The sequence below is a fragment of the Pongo abelii genome, chromosome 2 (assembly GCF_028885655.2).
Source record: "Pongo abelii isolate AG06213 chromosome 2, NHGRI_mPonAbe1-v2.0_pri, whole genome shotgun sequence".
Taxonomy (NCBI): Eukaryota; Metazoa; Chordata; class Mammalia; order Primates; family Hominidae; genus Pongo; species Pongo abelii.
Window position 1 is genome coordinate 167,924,072 of NC_085928.1, and position 24,599 is coordinate 167,948,670.

Genomic DNA, 24,599 nt, shown 5'->3' on the forward strand with positions numbered 1-24,599 from the left:
TTAAGGCAAACACTTTTTAACTGCATCATAATTTCCTATAAAGTTAGCATATATATTTCCCTCATATTATTTTAAGTGAGAGCATTTACTCATAAAGAATCATATTCAGGTTCTTGCTTCACATGGTTATTTATTTCTGAGTCCACAACTAAAACTAAGTAGTTTTTTTCAGATAATTTAAAAGAGTATTTACTTTTCACAATACAAATTATACACTAAGTTTATTTAACAACATCTGCTTACCGTAGGTCCAGGTCAAGACCTCGTCTCCGTTCTCATAGTCATAGCAGTGAAAGGTCCAGTCATAGAAGAACGCGTAGTCGGTCTCGGGATAGAGAACGACGTAAGGGCAGAGATAAAGAGAAAAGAGAAAAGGAGAAGGATAAAGGGAAGGACAAGGAATTACATAACATCAAACGTGGGTAAGTTGAAGCAAATCTTATCTGGTAAGGACTTGGTGATTCCATGGTGATGTTCAAACTAAATTTCTGTTCTCTGAGGTTTTTCTTGTGGCTCATTTGCTATAAGAGTAGAAGAAAATGGAATAAAAAGAGAGAATACAGTAGAGAAAGAAGAAAGGATAAATCAAAATAGTTACCTCAGATTTTTACTGTGGTGCATTTTCATTTCTATTTTATTTAATAATAATATAACAATATTGGAATCAATATAAATAGCAATATCAAAGTTTAGTATCTAAGTAGAGGAAAATTTGCCTAATTCTGTAGGAAAGTTTCATACTCTGTTTTCTTTGTTATGAGTATGAACTTAAAATTTGAAGATTACTTAGTGATTAAAAATGTCTATTACCTTATTGTAAAGCTGTTAGCGGAAAAGTATAAAGTTGAAACAGAAGGAGGGGACCATGTGATTTACTATTGTTTAAGCCTTTTTTAATATAGAATGGGAGCTTGGGCAATATTAGGGTATGTGTGTGTTTGTAAGAGTGAGTGTATCTGCTTATGAGGTCCAGATTTTATTTTTCATAGAATTGATATTATTAAAACAATGAGATTCTAGTTTTGTCCATTTAGAGACAGAACTTGAAATCCACTCATAAGTGTTTGTCAAATTAGAAAACATTAAAATGAAACAATCTTTTTTAACAGGGTAAATTTACAGCATCTTGTTTGTTTTATTCAAAATTGTAATTGGGGTCTTTTATTCTAGGAAGTAGAATCTAATCTTGGAATTTATCCTCTTTTGTCAGTCTTTCAATGTCTTGTGTGAATATATTTATTTTAATACTTCAATATAAATGTGTTTATCTTTAATGTATTAGTTTTCCATGTTGAAGAGTTTACTAGGATTGCGCTTATAGTATCCTGAGATCTTGATTCTATAAAGAATTATTAAGTTTATTAAAAGATACGGAATTCTTTCCTGATTCTTTTTCACAGTTGTCTGTGTGTTTATTTTTTATTTCCAAATTTATACTGATGTTATATAAATCTGCCTAAATTGTTGGCTTTTAAGTATTCTTTAAATGTTAAATTTGTGGTGGAGTTTGGAAGAGGATAACATTATTATTATGTGAATTTTGTTTGCCTGATCATCCCACAACCATTAATATACAGTGATCAGTTATGTTCCTGTAAAATTCTGAGTTCTATCCTCTTCTAGTTTTAAGGATTGTGAAATGTTACAGGAGAGGAGTTAGAAGTTAGATGCCTGTCTGTAAGGGTGGGGAGGCTGAGTTAGCCAGCACTGGTAAAATGGAATGAAGGCAGAAAGGGTATTGGGAAAATCTCTTGGTAACGGGAGAAAGTCAGTAGGATGATAAATTCGAAGGGAGGATTTACATACAGTAGGGTTCTGAGTCTGGAAAATACGCTTAATGAATAAAACTTGTCAATCAAGGAACTGCCTGGCTTCTGGTTCCTTTTAAAATTTTTTCTTCTTTTGGTTTTGTTTTTAAAAATTACATGGCTATGGAAGAAAGCTATGATTTTTACTGGTCATTAAATTTTTGCCTTCCACCTCACCAAAGTTTACTTTTTTAGAATAATACTTGTGTAATTGCATAAAGTTTATATTATATAAAACATTATATGGGGGATTTTAAAGGTAAGAAATATGAGAGAGTGAATAAAACAGAAAGGTTAGATTGTGCTAAAAAGGGTTCTCATATGGTAACATTAATCTTGAATGTCTACGCCAACTTTACAGGTTAGACTCATCTCTCACTCATAGTTGATTGTGTTCAAGTGGACCAATTCCTGCATGGCAAGTTTACAAGATAATAGTGTTGTATTTGTCGTTATTTCTTAACATTAATTTCAACAAAGGCAATGAACAAAGTCAAAATAAGAGGTGCAAAATAAAAGGGCACTGGGGACTGATGCCAAAAAACTGTGGGTAGTCTGCATTATGGTTTTAGTGGGCCATAGTAGAGGGTAGCGTTGTGTTAGGGTGCCCTTTCCCTTGCTTAGTGCTGAGGTGCACACAGATTCTTATGTTTCCTAACCCTGATTTTCAAGCCATTCTGGACTTAGAATCTTTTGTATCACTCAGAGCACCTAATGTACATGTTAATTTTTGTTAAATATTTAATATTTAAATATTGATTATCAAATATGCACATTCATTCATCTGTTTACTTGTTCAGTCAACAATATTTAAATGCCTTCTGCTTGTCAGGTACTGTGTTAAGTAATAAGGATATAAATGTTAATGCCAGTACTGCTTGGAGCTTTCACACAGGTGGGAATATAAACATGTAGAAGGGAAGATATGCAAGTGATTATAGTAAAGTCAGATGAATTTTTCTAGTAGGAAAAGTAAAAAGAGCTGTGGAAACACTGTACCAGTTAGGATGCTTTGGCTGTAACAAAACCTAACTAACAGTAGCTTAAATTAAATCAAGGGTCAGCAAACTTTTGTAAAGGGCTAGATTGGATACCCCTAAGTAACCTAAGTGCTTCTTCACATGGGAAAATAACCTATGTGCAAAAGTAACAGTAGATAGATAGATAGATAGATAGACAGACAGACAGACAGACAGACAGATAGGACACAAAGTATACATTTATAAAGCACAAAGCAAGGACAGTAAGTACAATAATGGTAAAGCAAGGTAAAGGGTGTTTATAAATTGGGAAAAACAAAACAGGAAAGAAAGGAATGCTCAAGCAGGAATTAATGAGCTTAATAATGAGGGAGAGCTTTTTTATACTTTTGAGAAAAAAATGCAAAATCAGGTAATTCTGAAAAACCCTTTTTAAATAACAGCTAATTATAGTTCTGAAAATACCTAGAACATTAAAATTGTAGAATTCGTCTTATAATGTCATAAATTGGCCCGCTCATTTTATTTATCTACTGATTTAGGAAGACCTAATATAAACTGGAAAGGTCTCAGGAGTTTGTAGGGACTAAACGATGCCTTTCCTTATAACACTGTGTGAATGATTAATATAAGAAAGACACCAAGTCCTGTCTGAAATTTTATCAAGAAAGTTTAATGACTTTTAATGTTTTATATTTATAAAATTTAGTTTCTAAGAATATTTTCTTCTTTAAACACTGATACATATTTTTCTTGTTTTTTGTTTTCCCCCTAAATTTTAAAAATAAATATTTATCTTTAGAAAATTTTATTTTTTCAAAGTGAAAGCAATTTATTAAGAAAGTAAAGGAATAAAGAATAGCTACTCCGTAGTCAGAGCAGCTGTATTTCTTTTTTTTTAATTTGTAATTTTTGGAGACAGGGTCTCACTTTGTTGCTCAGGCTGGAGTGCAGGGATGTGATCATAGCTCACTGCAACCTTGAACTCCTGGGCTCCAGTGATCCTCCCACCTCAGCCTCTTAAGTAGCTAGTACTGCAAGTGTTCACCACTAAGCTTGGCTAATTTTTTTATTCTTTATTTTTTGTTGAGATAAAGTCTCACTATGTTGACCAGGCTGGCCTCAAACTCCTGGTCTCAAGCAATCCTCTGGCTTTGGCCTTCCAAAGCACTAGGATTACAAGAGTGAGCCACTGTGCCAGGCCCTAGATCATTACAATTTTTATAAGGGATAATAATGTCTTTGCATTATGAAAACAGATTTTTCTTAATAGCAGAGTTGTTAAGTTGAAATTGGATACAACATTATTTTGTTAAACTGTTACTGAGAGTCAACAATCAGAAATATGAAACTTGTCAAGGCATCTCATAATTGCAATTTGATTTGATGATGGTGAATGTTACACATCCTATCTAAGTCTTCTGTGGATTAACATGTTATTGGACCTTCTTTACCTACATCTTGATCCAAACTCCCTAACATATAGTTGACTGCTATAAAACCTCTTTAAATATGTCTTTGAAAAATTAGTTGTGAACAAATATGTAAGTAGCCACTAGTGATGTTCTACTATTCATTCTTAAATCACAGTGCCATCCTTAAAAGGGAAATTTGGATGGGATTGATTTAAATCACCAGCTAGGAAAATTTGGTTTAAGGCAGTTGTTGCCTACTGCTGTGGTTTGAATGTATCTCCCAAAGTTTGTGTGTTGGAAACTTGATCCAAATTGCAGCAGTGTTGGGAGGTGGGACCTTTATGGGAGGTGGGTCTTCTCTCATGAATGGATTAATGCAGTTAGCAAGGGAGTGGGCATGCTATCATGGGAGTAGGTTTCTTATAAGGCTTCCCCTTCCTACATACTCTTTGCCTTTCTTCTTTGGGATGATGCAGCAAGAAGTTCATCATCAGTTGCTGGCCCCTCAATCTTGGACTTCCCAGCATCCAGAACTGTGAGGCAATAAATTTTTATTCATTATAAACTAATGACCCAGACAACTGCATTCTGTTATAGCAGCACGGAATGCACCAAGACACCTACTAAAATGCTTTCTTCGTAATTTGAATAACTTTAGAATTCATTAGGAACCTAATTTTGTATTTCTAAGTGTGCCTCTTTATGACCTGCCACCATGAAAAGTTTTCACCTTTATTATTTCCTCATTGGATTTTCGGTAGATGGATGCTGTTCTCAGAAATGTAACCAAGACTTTGGGGATATTTTACTGAAATACTTGTATTTATACATTCTTCCATTTTTCTTTGTATAATTTTCAGAAGCTTTATGCTTTTTGAGAGAGGTAAGAATTTGCCTCTGGATATATAATTTATTTTTCTATAAAATGGGGATGGTGGTACTTAAAAAGCTGTAAGTATTATAAGCAGTGTGAATAAGAAAACTAGTACCATGTAGTAATCATACTTTATAGATATATGTTAGTTATGGCTTTAACCTTGGCAAAATTCCAGTGTCTTCAGTTTTAGAGTTTCATGTAATAAATTCCTGTCAATAAGGGGTTTTGTTTTTTATTCCCTCTACCTAGTGATTGGTAGAAGATGTTGGGAGTGATTTGGGAAAGCTGGACTTTGAGTTTTGACAGCAGTTACGTACTTATAGAGTCTGTCATATTTTTCCTAACCTCTTATTTCTTTATACAGCAGGACGTAATTTATGCTAATTTACCCCTATTTGCATATAGGTTATAGAGTTCTGTGGTGCAGAGCATGCTTAGAACTCCTTTTAAGTGTCTGTTTGGATCAAAGCAGGGCTGTGTGATAGCTGTTGTCTGACACCAAGCTGTGTGGTGTTGTTTTCATTAAACATTTATCACACTTCCAATGTGACAGCAGGCAACTTTGTGCCAGGATAACATGTTTTCATGCAAAATTTATTGAAAAAGACGAAGACTTTGTAAAGAGATCTTGTTGCCTTTCACCAGTGGCGAAGGGTAAATGTTTGGTTCGAAAGCAGTATATCGAAAGTATACCTTTAACACGTCATTATAGCATGGGAAAAAAAAAAGCTTCACACCATCAATTTTGTTAAGCAGGTAAACAAATACATCCTTATACACATGTGTGCACTGGAATCTTTTTAAATTAAAATTTTTACAGTTTCCTCATAAATCAAATGAATATTATAACATAGTGGCCCATTGTGTTGTTGGCCATTTTATATTACAGCAAAATTTACCACCCAATTTCTATTCTGTGGGTTTGAGTATTTGGTATTAGTTCTGATTTAACCAAAATAATCTAATTTTTTAGAAAAGATGAGGTCAAGAAAGGGAACATAATATAACAAAAAAAATATTCAGCAAAAGCAGGAGACAAGGATTTCCTCAGTACTCCAAGGTCATCACCTTTCTTTTATACATTATATCAATACATTTAAATTATCACACAGTGTGCCCAATGGGATTTGACTAGAATTATGCCTGATAATGTTTTAAATGGCATGAATTGTAGGTTCATTCTTTCTTTTGGTGATTGCTCGACTGTGAAAGCTTTGGAATGAGAGAAGGTAGTTTAAATTTCCTTTTTCATTCCACAGGAGGCTGAGGAATTAGGGATATGTGAAGAAGTTAGAGGACGGGAGTAGCCTCATGCTGGACTTTTTAGTAAGTTTCATTATGTGGTCTATAAAAAATTTGGTGGACCCTTTGCAAGAGGTATTACAAAAATTATGTTAGCATTAACATTCAGGAATAAAAGGGAAAGAGTTCTGAGTTGTAGTGTGATGGAAGACCCTTGTCTTTGGACCCGTATGGAATGCACAGAAACCTTCAATTCTGACTCATTATGCTTTGGAGCTATTGAGGGATGATTGTTTTTAAAACGGCAAAACCATGCCTCATACAAATATGCATGAACACTTGCCAAAGATATTACTTACCTAATTAATGAGAAAATGAGTGAGATGTTACAAGTAGCTCAAAGGATCAGGAGTAGACACAAATGTGGGCTACCAAAAATCTAGCCGTGAATAATGTAATAGATTGAAAACTAGCTTCTTCCGCATAGGGGAAGGAAATCAATTACACCTCCACTGGACAAAATTCATTTGCATATTTATAGAAAAGAATTATTTGCATTGCTATCAATTATCTATAATCTATGGAATCTAAAAATACCTCAGATAAGGAAAGGTGCCCTAGACAATATACCCAGTAGTCTTTTTTGATCATCTCAAGTCATTTACAGTTTTTTTCCTGAGAAGGCAAGTAACTTTTTTGAACTTTAAATTTATTCTTCCATAAGATGGAGATAATGGTAATTGAGAAGCTGTTAACTATTAGAAGCAATGTGTGTCAGAAGACTAGTACTATGTAGTAGCAGCTCAATAAATGGTCATCATTTTATTTTTTATTGATAAAACAATTTTAACTATTGGTTTTGTGATTACCAGTTTCTCAACTATCATTCTTTTTTCTCACTTTTGTGTCTTTATAAACGTTGTTCCTTCAGTCTGAAATACTTTCTTCTCTACTTTTCCTGCCAGTTGCTATTCATCTTTTTGGGTTCATTTTAAATTTCATTTATTTTGTAAAGTATTCCTAACTCCTCAAGAGTGTGCTGAGTACCCCTGCAGTTAATTCCCATTGTATCTGTACCTAATCTGAATAGAGTTTTGTAATGTTACGATTACAAATTACCCTGTCTGTCTTAGTTAACATTGTATTTACTTGTATTATAGTAAGTACTCAAATAGTTGTAGAATGAGTAATACATGTTTATTTTGAAGTTGATTTTAGGTAATTAAATCCAGCTTAGAAACATGTAAAAGTGATAACATTGCATTTTTTTTGTAAGCAACTTTTTTGTACTACCCCATTTCTGGTTCAAGTGTGCATGTGCATTCGCATACATACACTACTTCCGTTCAAGTCTCCAAACTGCATTAAAAAAAAATCCTATGTAACTTTCACTTTTTTCTGAATTTTAAATGTTATCAATCATGCTACAGTTAGTATCATTTAGCATCAGTTGTTTAAAAAATTGAATGTCACTGCTAGGATTCATATTTTAAATACCAATTAAAATTCCAGTCCTGATTGATCACTCTTCATGCCTAGTCTAATTTATTTCAGGAACTTAATTGATATCACCTATTCTGTTGATTTTATATATGGTTACAGGGCAAACTACCAGACTTAAACATACTATTTCATAGAGATCTTTAACTGAAGGCCTTAGTGTTTGCCTTTAGTAAGGTTATGAATGGCTTTGTAAGCTAGAGCGTCTGCACTATTGTTAGAGGAATGTAAAGGGAATAAACTTGGAGTGCCAGTCAAGTCTTTTCTTCTAAGTAAACAAGCAGGTCCCCTAAATGCTAAGCTGTTGCTTATAATCACTCATTACAGTTCTAATTTATATCTCATTGTAAAGCATCTTGAGTATCCCTGATATGAATGATGCTAAACCAAATAGAAGCAGTCTGCTGTGTATTTTTTTAAAATTCGAGTTTATTCGGTTATCACAGGCTTTCTCCCCAGTCTAGTAATCATTGGAGTGGCATCTCCAAAATGGAACAGATTGGAATAAACCATAATGCTTGATTGACATGTTAGATAAATCTTGGTCAGCACAAGTATAGAATCAGAAATTTATCCTCCTTTGATTAAATGGCAAAGATTGAAAAAACAGATATCTCTATGTTGATTTATTTTTATATCCTAATGTGATATTATAGGACAGTTTTAAAATGCCTGGTTTAAATATTCTTAATATCCTAGTTAATAAAATGAGTATAGCCAGATGATAGGAATAACATGTGTCTCTTTGGATAGATGTAGTTATGGGGTGTACTTTTCTACTAAAGCAGAGTAAGTTGTAATGCATTCCATTTGTGTAAATGTTGTTAACATATCTTAGATTTCAAGGCAATGAAAGTATATAATAAGAGAAAATCTCCAAATGGTATCATTGGGGTTAATGCTTTTCATTTAGTGATAAAGATATGATCCTTGGGTTCCAAGATTGCATATAACTACAGGAAGATAGGGATAAATCTCAGAGAATGAGCCTTATGGGTATAAACACAAAGCACTTTTTAATGCTATTACATATGTAATGATCACTAACATAGCAAGTGCAGTTAGGGAAATACAACAATGAGTACTGCTGTTTTAATTCTCTCTGAACTCCTGCAGGAGGTTTTGAAATTGCAGTCTTTGGCCCCTGTGGGTATGCCAGCCTGTGACAGGCCACCTGGAAGTAGATCATGAAAATCAATTTGGTTGTCATGTTGCAGCCTTAGCTTCTTTTTCTTGAGAAAGATAAAGGAGGGCATTCTACATTAGAAAAAGAAATGGGTATATATCAGATTTTGAAAAATAATGTGTATTTGGAATAAGCCAGATGTGAAATTCATAACTACTTAGAAATTAAGTACACTTAAAAATTGTAAAAGACAGGAGTAAAAGAAAAATGTTTTCATTATTCAAAGCTCTCTAGGCAAAGACAGCTTTAGTGTAGTCAGCCTTCCATACCCACAGGTTCCACATCCATGGATTCAACCAACCACAGATCAGAAATGTTTGTGGGAAAAAACAATAAAAATAACAATACAACAATAAAAAATTATACAAATAAAAAATACAGTATATTTACATAGCATTTACATTGTATTAGGTATAATTAATCTAGAGATGATCTAAAGTATACAGGAGGATGTGTTACTGTGCTATTTTGTGTAAGGGACTTGAGCATCCTTGGATTTTGGTATTCATATTGGGTGAGTTTTAGTAGTTTTTGGTTATCAAAGAATTGGTTTATTCTATCTTAGTTGTTGAGTTTATATTCATAGAGTTGTTCATAGTATTCCCTTAGTATCTTTTTAATTTTTGTATGACCCGTAGTGATAACTTCCTTTCATATCCTGATTTTTTGAGTAAGTATTGCTAGAGGATTTTTTGGGGTTCATTGATATCTTTTGTCAATTTTTTTCTTTGTTCAATTTTATTGATTTCTACCCTTTATTATTTTTTTTCTCCTTCTTTGCATTTATGTGTACATGTTTTTCTAGTTCCTTAAGGTAGGACCTTAGATTATTGATTTGTGATCTTTTTTCTTTTCTAATACAAGTGTTTAATGATATAAATGTCTTTCTAAGCACTGCTTTAGCTACGTCCCACAAATTCTCATATGTTGTGTTTTTATATCTTCTCAGTTCTCAATATTTTCTGATTTTCCTTGTGATTTCCTCTTTGATTCATGGATAATTTAGATATGAAATATATGATTTCAAGTGTTTGGAGATTTCCCTTTATCTTTCTTTTATTGATTCTAGCTTCATTTCATTATGACCAAAAAACATACTTTGTATGATTGTAGCTCTTATAAATTAGTTAAGGTTATTTTTATGAATTAGGATATGGTCTGTCTTGGTGAATGTTCCATGTGTATTTTGCTGTTGTTGGGTCATCTGTTGTATAAATGGCAATTAAATCCAGTTGGTTGATGGGAATTTTCTATCTCTTGGCTTATTTGCATCTACTAGTTGTTGATTACTAAAGAGAATTGTTGAAGTCTCTAACTATAATTCTGTATTTTGTTATGTCAGATTTTGCTTTGTGTATTTTTTAGCACTTTTGTTTGGTTTTATTTGGTGTATGTTTAAGATTGTTGTCTTGGTGAATTGGTGCTTTCATCTTTGTTCTTCATAGTTTTATTGCTACAAAATACACATCGTATGATATTAATATAGCTATTCTTGATGTCTTTTGATTGGTGTTGGCCTAGTATATCTTTTTCCATCTTCCATCATTTAATTTTTAACATGCTTACATCGTTATATTTGAGATGAGTTTCTTGCATATAGATAGTTGTTTTTTTTTTTTTTTTTTTTTTTTGGTAAATGTAGAGACAGGTTTTGCTGTGTTGCTCAGGCTGGTCTCAAAATCCTGGCCTCTAGAAATCCTCCTGCCTTGGCCTCCCAAAGCATCTGGCCTTGGATTCATTTTAAAAATCCATTCTGAGAGTTAGTCTTTTAATTGGTGTGTTTACATGACTCACTTTAATATAATTATGAATATGTTTGGATTTAGGTCTTCCCTTCTGTCATTAATTTTCTGTTTATTTCCTCTGTTTTATTTCTGATTTTCCTTTCTTATATTTTTATGGGTTATTTGGACATTCTTTATTACCCCATTTTAATTTCTCTACTGTATTTTTGACTACATTTCTGTGTATAGATTTTTTTAATGGTTGCCCTAGGAATTATAATACACATACTTAATTCTTCATAGTCTGCTTAAAATCTGTGTTTTATTGCTTCAGTTGGAATGTGGAAATGTTACCAGCCTTTAATCCTTTAATTCTGAAAACCTCATGAGGCAAAGTTTATAGTTTTTGCTTTAAACTGGCAAAGATATTTTAGGATGAGGAGGTTATATTTTACTTTTACTCAGATATTTTACCATTCTGTTGTGTTGTAGGGTTAATTTTAAGTTTTCCAAATACTTAACATTTTTGTTACTTTTAATTATTTTTCATCTTTGAGCTTCTGCTTGAGATAATTTTTCTTTATCCTGAAGAGCATCCCTTATTATTTTTGTAAATTCTCAGGTTTTAAAATTTTGTGTAAAAATATCTGTATTTCTCCTCTATTCTTAGAAATTCAATGAGCAATGAATTATAAGTAGACATATATTTTATTAGGTTGGTGCAGAAGTAATTGCGATTTTGCCATCACTTTTAATAGTTCCGTAATATAAAGGCATAATTTTATTTTCCCCTGACTTTCTTAATTTTTTTTTTAGAAGTTCTGGGTTTCTGGTTTTTAGCAGTTTTACTATGATGTGGCAGTTTTTGTTTGTTTATATTTAGCTTAAGTTCACTTACTCTCTTTAAAAAAAAAAATCTGTTATGTCTAATCTGCTAAGTGTATCTGTTGAGTTCTTAATTTTCTGTAATATATTTTATGTTTTCTTTATTATATTTTTGAAATTCTAATATGTTTTTTGATTCTTTTTATGGTTTCCTCTTCACCAGTTCTCAATTTTATGTTTATCTTCTTTCAGCTACTAAGTTTAGTTATTTTGTAGTCTGTGACTTTGATGTGTAGTCCCAATGGATTCATTTCTGTTGCCTCTGAGAGTAATCTGGGATAATATTAATCTAGTTTTAGCAGTTAAATTGCTAACTTTTACAGGCCATCAAACAAACAAAAAATTGTTTTAAAAAATTTCCAGCCATTGTAATAGTTCTTTAGAAAAAGGGTTGATTCAAATTATCGAATCTACCATTACTAGAATGGGAATTTCCATCCTATTTTATTATCTCCCATATACCTGAGCGTCCAGAGGTGAATTTGTTATCCTTCTTACTTTCCTTTCTTCCTTCCAAACCATTGTTCGTCTGCTCTTTATTTATTTTTATTTTTATTATACTTTAAGTTTTAGGGTACATGTGCACAATGTGCAGGTTAGTTACATATGTATACATGTGCCATGCTGGTGTGCACCCATTAACTCGTCATTTAGCATTAGGTATATCTCCTAATGCTATCCCTCCCCCCTCCCCCCGCCCCACAACAGTCCCCAGAGTGTGATGTTCCAAACCATTGTTCGTCTGCTCTTTATTTTGAACTAAGTAAATTAAAACCTGTTCTTCTGATGCTCGTGCTATTCACCATGAAACTTTCTTTCCCTTCATTTTGCTGTCATAATATGTGTTAGGCAGTGCTCCTTTTTCACTAAAGACTAGCATTTGGCTCACAGTCTTCCTGTCTTTGAATCCATTTTCCAAGTCTTAAGTAGGCCAGAACTATTCTTGGAACTTCAGATACATCTGTACAGTTGCCTGTTGGACATGTCTAGAATCTCAAGTTCAACATATTCAAAACTAATCTCATGAGTGCTTCCCCACCAAGAGGAGAATTAAAAGATGTGATCAAAGTTGTATGTACCTTCAGGGTTGCTAGAATATAAATTAGTAATGAGTACTGCTCTTCTCCAAAGAGTCCGTGATATGACTCTTTGAGAATATGAGAATCCTCTTCTCCAAAGAGTCCATGATATGTTACTGTAGTAGATATAGTAGAAACAACATTAGACTGGTATGTGTGGGTTCTAGCATTGGCTCTTCTGCTCACTTGCATGTGACTTTGGGCTGGTCACTTAACATCTCTGAGTTTTATATTCTTTATAAAATGTGAGGCATGGAGTAAACGGTCTCTCAAGTCCTTTTTTGTGGTAGAAAATTTGTGCACCAGTCTTCAGTGAAGAGGAGTATAATATTCTGGGATTGAAGAGGAAAGCATTTTAGTATAATTCTAAATTATGATGTCAGGTTCCTCACATTAAATTAATTATCCTGAGGATTCTCTACCTTTCCCACATGCAGGGACAGTAATAACTGACGATAGCCTAGGTATTACCACCTAGCTGATGCCCTCCCTCCACTTTGTCATTTATTCATCAAATGCCAGGCACTGGGTTGGGTCTTGGAGATTCATTCCATGGTGATGGATAATAGTTATGGTGCCTGACATTATGGAAATTATGGTCCAGTGCGTGTGTGTGTGGGGGGGGGGAGGGAAATTGTAAATATGAAATCACATAAATATCTATTTTTAATAGTGATAAAAAGCCAAGCATAATACATGTGTAGTGCTTTGAGCAGAATATAATGGTGGGGATGGAGATGTATTTGACCTAGAATAGTCAGGGCAAACTTTCCTGAAGAAATAGGATGAGTAGGAGTTAGTGGGGGAAGGAGCAGGGAGAAGAAAATTACAGAGAGAGGAAACATCATCAAAAAAGGCCTCTAGAATGGAGAGACACTGATATGAACAGGGACTGAAAGATGATCACAGAAGCTAGAATGGAGAGGAGGGGGAGCACAGTCTGAGATGGGGCCGGAGAAACAGATAGGGGCTAGACTATGCAGGGCCTTGTAAACCTGGTTAAGGATTTTGGTCTCTATCTTAAGGGTAGCAGGATGCCTTTGAAGTGGTTTAATCTGATGGGTGACATGATCAGATTAGTGTTTTGAAAAGATCACTCCAGCTGCAGTGTGGAAAACAGATTGCAGAGGGATAAGTAAGAGTGGATGCAGAGAAACCAGATAAGTAGCACAGTAATCTAGGAGAGATGTTATAGTAGCTTGGGCCAGGGATTTGGCATTGGAGATGGAAAGAAGTTGATGAATTTGAGACATATTTGTGTATTTAATGATAGATTTGATTTGGTAAATGAGATGCAGATGTTAAGGATAACCATTAGTTTTCTAATTTATATCATTGGAACAATGGTGAGACTTTTTACTGAGCAAGGATTACATTGGAAGATGGCATGGTATCATACATTTGCTTTGGACATACTGAGTTTGAGGATGTTTTGGGACATTCAAGAGGAGAATGAAAGTAGTCAGGAGGATATATTGTAGGTGCAGAACTCAGGAGAGTTTTAACCTGGTCTCAGGTTTTCAATTCTGTTTTATTCTTAACTATTTAGGTATTTTACTTGGACCTTGATGACTATAGAGACCTATAAAGGGGAGGCTGCAGTAACCCAAGCCATATCTTCCATATGGCAAGATTAAATCACAGTGACTGCTGGATGTGACCCATGGGCCACAACAAAGATAAATGCATTGTGCCATGGATTACTTTGGATGCTGTTAAAAAGTGTCTGGCACTATTGTAGTTACTGGAGATTGCAAAGATGAATAAGACACGGTCTTTGATCTCAAGAAACTTCCATCTTGTTTGGAAGCCAGACACACAAATAATGATAACAATGTAGTAAGAGTGCTGTGACAGAAGATGCCCACTATACTAGGGGAGCATATTGAAAGGACACTTAATCCAAAATTAGTCAGTCAAGGAAGATTTTCTGGAGGTGTTGACACTTAAACCATCTGGAAGAATATGGAAGAGGAAGTGAGAAGGAAAGGGAAAAACAGAAGGATTGAAAAGAGAGGGATTATGATATGTTTAGGAAACCATTTTTTTTCCTCTTTTTTGGGGAGTAATTACCTTTTTATTGTTAGACACAGAAAATACCTTCTGGAAACAAGAAGGTGACATCAAGCATTGTTGGTTCTTCCTTTTTTTCTTTTTGTTTTCTTTCTTTCATTCTCCTCCTCTTTTTCCTTCCTCCTTTTCTGTACATTTCAAAGTGGAACGTTATATAAGGGCTTACATACAGTAGAGAGTCTTATTTACATCTTTTCCCCCATCCACTCAATTCCTATTCTTCTTTCCCTAAAAATCCATGTAATTACATTTATTAGTTTTTTAGTTATCCTTCTAGGGTTTCTTTATATAAAATTATAGGCAAATACAAATATACATTTGAAAAATTCCCTTTCCTTTTGGGATCTTTAGTTCATTCTGGCTAAAAGAAATATAAATAAATAAGAAAGGGATGTAAGAGGAGGTGCCACAGGATTTTTGACTTGAAGGATTTTAACTTAGAGAAGCAACACTAAGGAGAATGGATTGAAGGCTGAGAGAGACCATTTAGGAGTCTTATGGTAAGTAATGTGCGGGAGTAATGATGAAGCCTTAATAAAGGTAGTGGCAGCTGAAAAGGAAGGAATGTTACCCAAGTGGATCTTGATCTAACTTGGGTTCAGAAACTTACCAGTTATTTAATACTGAATGACAATGTGGAGACACTAAGGTTAGAATTTGGATGAATTGTTAGAATAGTCAGTGAAAGAGAGTGAAAATCTATGGGGTTTCCTCATGAAATGAGGAAAAGAAGCTAATGGAGAAACGGGTATAGCACAGTGGTTAATAACTTATACACTAAAGTCTTGTAGACCTGCCTTTAAGTCCAACTCTTTCATTTACTAGCTGTGTGATCTTAGTCAAGTCACGTAATCTCTCCAAGTCTTAGTTTATCTCTAAAATGACCATGATAAACATTACTACTTCATATGTTTGCATAAAGATTAGAACAGATGATGCATTAAGGAAGGGTTTGTATCCATGGCTCACTGGAAGGGCTAATCATAGATAGGGAAGTCATATGATCCTTTGAAGTGAGTGAAGGTGGGAATGAGAAGGTAGTTAAGTGAAAGTAGAAAGGAACTTGAAATACTCATACATAGTTACTTTGATAGTCTGCCAATAGTTGACTTGGGAATGCCACTTGAGTCCTTTGGGCCTCAGTCCATCTGTCTGTACTATGAAGGTTAGATGAAATGATGGCCAACGTCCTTCCAAATTTGTTCTTCTGACGCCATACCGAAAGCCAACTTGAAAGTCTAAAACCATATATTCTATGAAGTAGGTTTCAGAATAAAAACTGTAATTCTTTCGGGTGCTATTAGTTTATTGAGTTAGATTGATTATATGCCAACACCCAGGGTATTACCTCTATCATATGTTTAACTTTATTTTTATGTGATTGCTTCCTTGAATAATTTTGTTGCTGTTTAGGCTATAAAGGATACTTTTTCTTCCTTCCTTTCTTTCTTTCTTTTAATAACCACCTTGTATTTTAAAAAGACTATTGTTTGCCTTGGTCCTTTTAATCTGCCCATGAGGAATTCAAGCTGAATGATAGGGAGCTGTGAAAATCCAGTTAGTGTGAGCTGTAATCTTTTTACTGGCTTTAAATAGTTAGAATACCATGCAGACACCCTGCAGATAACTGAATCAAAGCATACAGTAATCACCTAAACATGGATTCTGCCTTTGCTGTTAGGGAACTATAGTAAAAATCACTAATAACCATTTACTTTGCAAAAAAAGATATTTGGTCATGATATCAAATAAAATCAGGGTTTGATATTAAAAGCCATATTTCACAGGTAGGCAACCCAGTATTGGTGAAAAGTATTGATTTCTGAAAATTTGATATTATCCAGTATTTGTAATATCCTCTGACTATAATAGAGTCAGGAAAACATCTTTATAAAAAGAGAATATTTATAATTCTTTAATCTTTAGTCGGTTTCTACTTCAGATCTTGCTAAAGGAAAACAAAACACTAGTAAGATAATCAGCCTTTGGAACTATAATAAAGAGCAAGAAGAAAGCGTGCTGCTCTTTTTTTCTTATAAAAGAAACTGGTTCCACTAATGCAGTTTATTGAATTTAGGTAGCAAAATATTCCCTAATAACTTTGTCAAATGGTGGTCTATTTTTTCTAGCTTTATAGGCTGCTTTTTTTTTTTTTAAGTTAAAAGATGGATTTCTCATCCATTAGATTCTGCATTAGAGTGATGAGAAACACGGTATGCAGTATGCCGATGCTGCTTCCTAATTTCATTAGCTTTCCATTTTCTAATACTGCTGTTGATAATATTCTAGTGAAGTTTATAAAATAAAATAGTCTACTTGTTGAAACCAATATTCTAGTGTTGCTGGTATGATTCATGCTACATTAGGAGTTCATAAGTCATCAGTTAATCTTTTATGTTTAGTGTGTTCTTCTGAACAGTAAACTTGAACTCCTTTGTTTTGAAAGATTTGTAGGATCTACTCCAGGACAAAGATTTCATAAAGTAGATGCCTTTCCTATGCTTATTGCTTTGCCTCAAGCAGTTTTACAGAGCTCAACATGCCAATTCTTCAAAATAGGGAAGCCTACTTTTCATCAAAAATATAGATTCTGAGGACTGTGATTGCCAGTCCAGAGTCTTCATACTTAATTTTTTTAAAAGAGGTTTTTATTATAGAAATATTGAAACATAAAAATGTGGAGAGATTCGTATAATGAAGCTGATTTATCTACACTTCCAACATTTTCAATATTTGGCTGTTATAGATATGCTTGTATACAAATGTTTTGGAAAACTGATGACAGTATTATTATATTACCTAATGTATCCATGAAAGTTCTAAAAGCCATTGCCATTTTTAGGGGATTGATAAGTTTTGGTGTGCATTTAGATTAATTGTAAATAATAGTAAGAGGGGCAGTTTGCGATCAGTTATAATGTTATTTACATATAGAGCACTATGGACATTGTGCAAAACATTCTGAGGAGCACATAATTGTGGGGGACTCTGCTGATACTTGCTAGTAATATTACTTATCAGTCACATAGCCTCCATTTTTTTTCACGTGTAACCATCTTTGCCTGTATCCTTTCTAAGGATCTGCTCCTATAGTTACATCTTAAAAAGGTAACAAGCCAAGCGGCATATTGTATAACATGGTGACTATAGTTAATAGCAATGTATTATACACTTGAAAATTGCTGAGAGTAGATATTAAGTGTTTTCACCACAAAAATAAGTATATGAGGTAGTGTATATAGTAGCCCAATTTAGTCATTCCCCCAGTATTTACATATTTCACAACATCTTGTTTGTACACTATCAATATATATAATTTTTGTCAATTAAACAAGTTAACAAGCTTGTCATTATTATTAGCTTTACACCCCAATCAAATCTTGATAGCGTATATTCATTCTCCATCCCCTACCCCTTATATTTCCAAACCAGTAACTCTAGTATCACTTCTTAAATTGTTTGACCATTAAATATACCACTTTTTATTATCCATCATCACTTTGCTGTATTTACTTCTCTTCTGACCCAAATTAGCATCATTCTTTTCTGTATCAATGGAAGAAGTGTCTTTGTTTTTATCATTTTGCTCTGAATCCCGTTACCTTTTCTAATTGTGCTCTGTTCAACATCAGTTCCTTCCTCTCCTGGATAATTCCTACCAGCATCTTAAAAACAAAGTAAAACACAACCCTTAACTTTCACTTGACCTCTCATCTCCTCCAGCACTATTCCATTTCTCTGCTCCTCATTTCAGTAGTAATTTCGTTTATTTTCTTTATTCTACTTCTTACCTATTCACGCTTCAGCGCATTTGAGTTTCTGTTCTTACCACTCCGCTGAAACCTCCATTGTCAAGTGACTTCTATTCTGCCAAATCCAGTAGACACTTCTCTCTTATCTTGTAGGTTTTCTGAACAATGTTCAGGACAGTCCATTACTCATCTTTGATCTTCCTCGTATCCCCTTCGTCGTCCTCTTTCTTGAAATACCTTCCTCTCTTGATCATCTGCAATACCATCTCAGTGGCCACTCCTCTGATGTCTCTTGCCTCTGCAAATGTTGAAGCATCTCTAGACTTGGTAAGGGGGTTCAATCATTTTTCAGACTCTCACTCTTTCTGTAGGTTAGGTTCAGGAAACTTTTTCTGTAAAGGGCCAGATTGTAAATATTTTAGGCTTTTCAGGCTGAGAGGCAAAATCAAAGATATTATGTAGGTACTTACAGAAGAAAAGAAAACAAATTTCCATACATGTCAAACAAATGATTAAATTCAAACTATAATAATTATTATTTATCTTCTTTGTCTTCACTGATACCTTGAGTAGAGTGATATCTCCACTGATACAGACCAAGCCGTCATCATTTTTCCACCTGATCTATAGTTTAGCTTCCTGATTTTTTTTTTTTTTTACTTTCAATCTTGTCCTCCCCATAATCCATTATCCGCACAATGTGCAGAAGGATTTCTTAAAAATGTAAGTCATGTTATGTCACTCCTCTGCTTAAATCCTTTAGTGACTTCTTTTTGAAGTTTTTATTTTGGACATTAAAGTACCACAGGCTCATGCACTCCAGTTTATCTCATGCCACTCAAGATGCTGTAGTCACACTGTTCTTTCCATCCTCTAGACCTTTGCAATTGTTGTTGCTTCTGTTTGGAATGCCTCCTCCAGGGTCTTTGTATATGGTTCTCATTCTCATTATTTAGTTTTTACTTCAAGTGTAATCTTTTTAAAGAGACCTTTCCTGAACACTGATTGTAAATTAGCTGTCCCTACCCCATTACTCTATATTCTGTTTCTGTCCTTCAGAGTACTTATCACAGTGTGTAATCATCTTGTTAGTACTCCCACCAGAATATAAACTTCAGAAGGGAAGGGTCCTTGTTCACTGTTGTATCTGCAGAACATATAAATAATGCTTGATGCATAAATGGTACTGAAGTAAGATTTATACATAAATGAATTTAATGACTAAATATGTCACTTGGATTTAAATCTCAGGTTTCTTCATCACCTTTATCTGTAACTTTCATTTTTTAAGATAAAATTTTGATTTTTAAAAATTATTGTCAGCATACACTGTAAAATTTAATATAGAATATTTTAAGTGAAATTTTTTTCCACTCTGCTCCACATTTCCCCCATCCTGTTCCTCAGAATTAGGAGTTAGAATTTACACGCATGATTTTGTACTTCTCTGCTTTCATCTGTATGTTTATAATAGTGTTCAATGTATTATATAAATGGGATTATGCTATATAGATTTCTGCAACTTGATTTTTATACTAATGGTAGCACTTGAGTGCTAAGGCTTATTTTTAATTTTGAAATCACAGAATTTCTTTTGTGAAAAGAGTGGATGGATAAATCCATATTCCAGGAATTAAAGCCTTTCTCATTTCCTCTGTATAAATGTCAAGGTTAAGTAGCAGTGCAGGTGGGGTATAAAGCAAAGAATCAGAATTGGAGTCTTTTCCCCCTCTCCCCCCCACTTTACATTGGATTAACTCTAATTGTTCACAACATTTGAAAGATATTTTCAATGGTAAATGATCTCATCTATTGTATTAACCTTCAACTAGTATTTTAGATATAATTATTTTTATGAACAAGCTATGAAACATATGGTCTACTGTATAGCAGGTGACAAATTTATTTTGAGAGAAGAATATCAAAACTGTTTTAACAACTGAAAAAGAACAAAGGATATTTTCTATTTTGAAGAGAATTTAAGAAGTATCCTTTCTGGCTAAGTAAATGCCTATAAATATTGTGATAGTAGAAATACAGTATATTCAAATCTCTTTCAAATGAGGTTTTTGAAGTACCAGTCTTGATAATTTTCATCTTCCTTTTACAAAACCAGTCTTTTTGTCTCTCTTGATAATGATACTGAGCTTCCTCTGCCTCAGTACAAAAAATATTTTTTATAGATCATCATGGTAGGTGTATAGCAAGAGAGACCTAGTCTAGCCTGTTTCTCTGCAGATGAGTAAAGTGTGACCACCGGAGGTTAAGTGATATATTTTTCCAAGATAGCTAGCAGGCTGAGTTTTTTTTTTTTTAATGGTAAAAGACATAAACATTTATTTTATTTTATTTTTTTAATTTTATTATTATTATACTTTAAATTTTAGGGTACATGTGCACAACGTGTAGGTTTGTTACATATGTATACAGGTGCCATCTTGGTGTGCTGTACCCATTAACTTGTCATTTAGCATTAGGTATATCTCCTTTTTTTTTATTTTATTATTCTTATACTTTAAGTTTTAGGGTACATGTGCACAATGTGCAGGTTAGTTACATATGTATACATGTGCCATGCTAGTGTGCTGCACCCATTAAGTCGTCATTTAGCATTAGGTATATCTCTTAATGCTATCCCTCCCCCCTCTCCCCACCCCACAACAGTCCCCAGAGTGTGAGGTTCCCCTTCCTGTGTCCATGTGTTCTCATTGTTCAATTCCCACCTATGAGTGAGAACATGTGGTGTTTGGTTTTTTGTCCTTGCGATAGTTTACTGAGAATGATGATTTCCAATTTCATCCATGTCCCTACAAAGGACATGAACTCATAGCTTTTTATGGCTGTATAGTATTCCATGGTGTATATGTGCCACATTTTCTTAATCCAGTCTATCATTGTTGGACATTTGGGTGAGATTTTGATATTTTAAGCGTTACATAGTTGTCTAAATAACTCTTGTCTTATTGAAGACAGGTATATGTTCTGTATTTAGAGATTTTGTATCTCCCTACTATGATTAACGCCAGTATATATTAAATACATATGTATTAATCAGTAAATACAAGGAATTTTTCCAGGATTTTAAGTTTCAACCAATTGCTGTATGCCCTGTTGAACTTGCTCCCCCTTAATTACTGATTAAAGTACTCTCCCACTTTTCATTGCCTCCTGTTCAGTTACTGCTGCCCAGAGCCAGAGAGTTTGTTTGTCTTGTTAAAAAGTAAGATTTACACCCCTTTTGGTTTGGAGACAATTAAAAATTATAAAGACGGATTAAAGTAGAAGCATCACAGGTATATTAGTGAGTTGTTTGGGACTTTCTCACAGATTTCACCAAAAGAATTGTGAGAGGAAAAAGAAACTTACATCTAACAGGAAGAGAAAAGTTTTAGGAAGACCAAATTGTGAGTAAACCTAAACAGGCCCTTAGAAACATTTTTACATTCAGTAGAACATTAATTACCTTTAAAATAAGGACTACTTGATAGCATTATATCAGTCAGAGTCCAGCCCGGAAGGTGGAAAACACACTAGAGAATGGTGCAAAAGAAAACATTGAGATAACAGATATTAAGTAATAGAAATTCGGTACCAATTCTAGGGAAACAAGAGAAGAGGTTAGTATTATCAGCACATAGTAACTTAGGGAATGGCAGAACTGAGACCCAGGCCTCTGATGACGCAAAGGTGTTGCTTCACTAGTGTTGGTACCTCAAGGGCTTGTGGGAGGGTCCCCATTGCGCTAGGCCCTAGACTTTTTTGAGGAATGGATACTTTTTGGCTGCTGCTGGTTCCTCTGAGGGAATGGAATGGGTCTGGATCTGAAAGAACAGATGAAAAAACCCTTAGAAATTAGAACTAATACTAAAGAGTTATTTCCTTCAAAGAGTTGTTGCTGGGGCAACTCTGACAGAATCAGCAAGTAAAACAGGGAAGCCCTTCTCACTTTCTCCTACTATTCATTCTTCCTCTAACAACCTCTATTAGCAGAACCTAATAGGGAGCTAGCTAGCTGGCAGAAGGGAAACATCATTTGAAAGTCCCGGCCACAGTAGGCGTATGGCTAAGGCAATAGCTTAGTAATCAGCATAATAAATTGCCATTTTTATCCCTTTACATTAGAGTCTTTCCATCTTTCTTTTCTTAATATTTAACTGTTGCTTATATCCATTGGTTCCAAATTTGGTTCAAGAGAAAACAGGTAACTTGGATGTTTGACATTGCTGAGTAGGTCTTTCTCAATCTGTGTGCCCTGTGTCTAGTGTAATATAATGTTATTTGCGCTTTTGTCCACAGTGACTCTGTGGTAAAGTACATGACTCAGCATCCCCTTTCTTACAAATGTTAAGGGTGTGCAGTTCTGAGTCCCAGGCTTATTTTCCTCTACAAGTTATTATTGCAAAAACCTCTACTCCTTCTTGCCCTTTTTCCCTCCCTTTTCTGTATCCACCCAGAGTTTCATCTTTTTAGACTGTCCATAACAAGATTGATTTGTAGTTTGTGCATACTGGAACCCAAAATGATGTTGAAATGTATATATTAGTAAATTAAAGGCTTGTAGAATTTTGTGTAAAGGGAACTTAAGGTTGACAAATATTTTCATGTATTAGTGTTTTTGGCCTTTTTTCTGTATTGCCCCACAAGGAGAAAAAATTAAGTTAAATGTAAATTAATTTAATATTATTTGTAATTAAATGAAAGAGAAAGTAAGAAAATTAAATACTAAGATATAAGATTTTGTTGGGTTTGTTTAGCTTTGGAATACAAAAACCATGGTAATATCTAAGGTTTCCTTTATCCCTCCTCCTTTAAACAATTTTCAACTGCCTGGGGATGTTATTGCCCCTATTCAGAATATATGCTGTATACTATATAAACACACTGTGTATTAAAAGACTTGTGTCCTAGTCCAAGCTCCAGTGCTGAATACAAACTCGGTTACTAAATATGGACCTCCTTGTCCTCCCCTCTTCCCTCTGCCCCCAAGATTAGATGAGTGGTTTTCAAGCTTTTAAAAATTCCTTCTTTCCCCTGATTTTCTTCCTTTGCTTTCTACCGTTCCTTCCCTTTCTCTCTTCCCTACTCCTTTTCTCTTCCCTCCCTTCATCTCTCTTTTCCTCCATCTTTGTCTTCCTCCCTTGATTTTTGTTATTGACTGTATAAACCTTTGTGCAAAGGAAATCTTATTGAGGATCACATGATATAAAATGAATAAAAGAAGAGCCTTGGTGGTGGTAGGTAGATACATTGATACTCTTTTACTGTCCTGCCAAACAGGCAAAGGTAGTTTGAAAACCAGTAGTCTAGAAGAGTCATATGTTACGATTCAGTAAATTGAAAGGCTGTTTGGAAAGCATTGGAGAGAAATGTGAATTAATTTTCTAGACCAGGGATCAGAAACTTTGTTCTGTAAAAGTCCTGATAGTAAATATTTTCAGCTTTGTGGGCATACAATCTCTGTTACCACTACTTAACTCTGTTGTTGTGGTTTGAAAGCAACCATAGACAATAAATGAATAGGCATATCTGTGTTGCTGGAAACATTATTTACAAAAATAGGCAGTGGGACCACTTTGGCCTGAGGGCTATAGTTTGTCACCTCCTGGTCTAGACTGCCAAACCCTTTTGTATAGAATAGTGCTCTCCAAAATGAGGTGCAAACCGTTGCTGATTGCACCCACCTAAGTTAAATAGATTTTTTTTAATCATGCTTCCCCAACATATGTGTTGGGGAACTAGTTTATTCAAAAATTAAATTCATCTATTTGAATCAAGGAAGTAATTAGAACTATAAAAATTATAGTAAGATGTTTCTTATTTTAGTGAATAAGAAAATTTACTTTGTCATATCTGAACATAATAAAATCTCCATAGGGAACTTTAATGATGGTATTCTTTAACTATTAGGAAAGGGATGTATGCTGACAGACCTGGTAAAAGAATGACAGAATACTCAGGAAATAAGTAATCTGGTGCTTCAGTGAAGCAATTTCAGGCTCTCTTGTTCTTGCATTTTAACAAAGAATAGACAGGTCCTTAGATATTTGTTAATTGAGCAGTTATCCCAAGTGGGTAGTA

General features: G+C 34.1%; 1 protein-coding gene across 14 annotated transcripts in view; it reads left to right on the top strand.

Moving 5' to 3' along the window:
* The window catches only part of RSRC1 (arginine and serine rich coiled-coil 1), a 424,026-nt gene that overhangs the window by 99,030 nt on the left and 300,397 nt on the right, over positions 1-24,599 (top strand). For 11 of the 14 annotated variants that reach the window (XM_054552914.2, XM_063722299.1, XM_063722303.1 and 8 more), the window contains exon 4: positions 249-422. The exons of the other annotated variants lie outside the window; for them this stretch is intronic. In XM_054552914.2, coding sequence (XP_054408889.2) covers positions 249-422 — 174 coding nt within the window. The remainder of the gene's footprint in view (positions 1-248; positions 423-24,599) is intronic. 14 annotated transcript variants of the gene reach the window in all.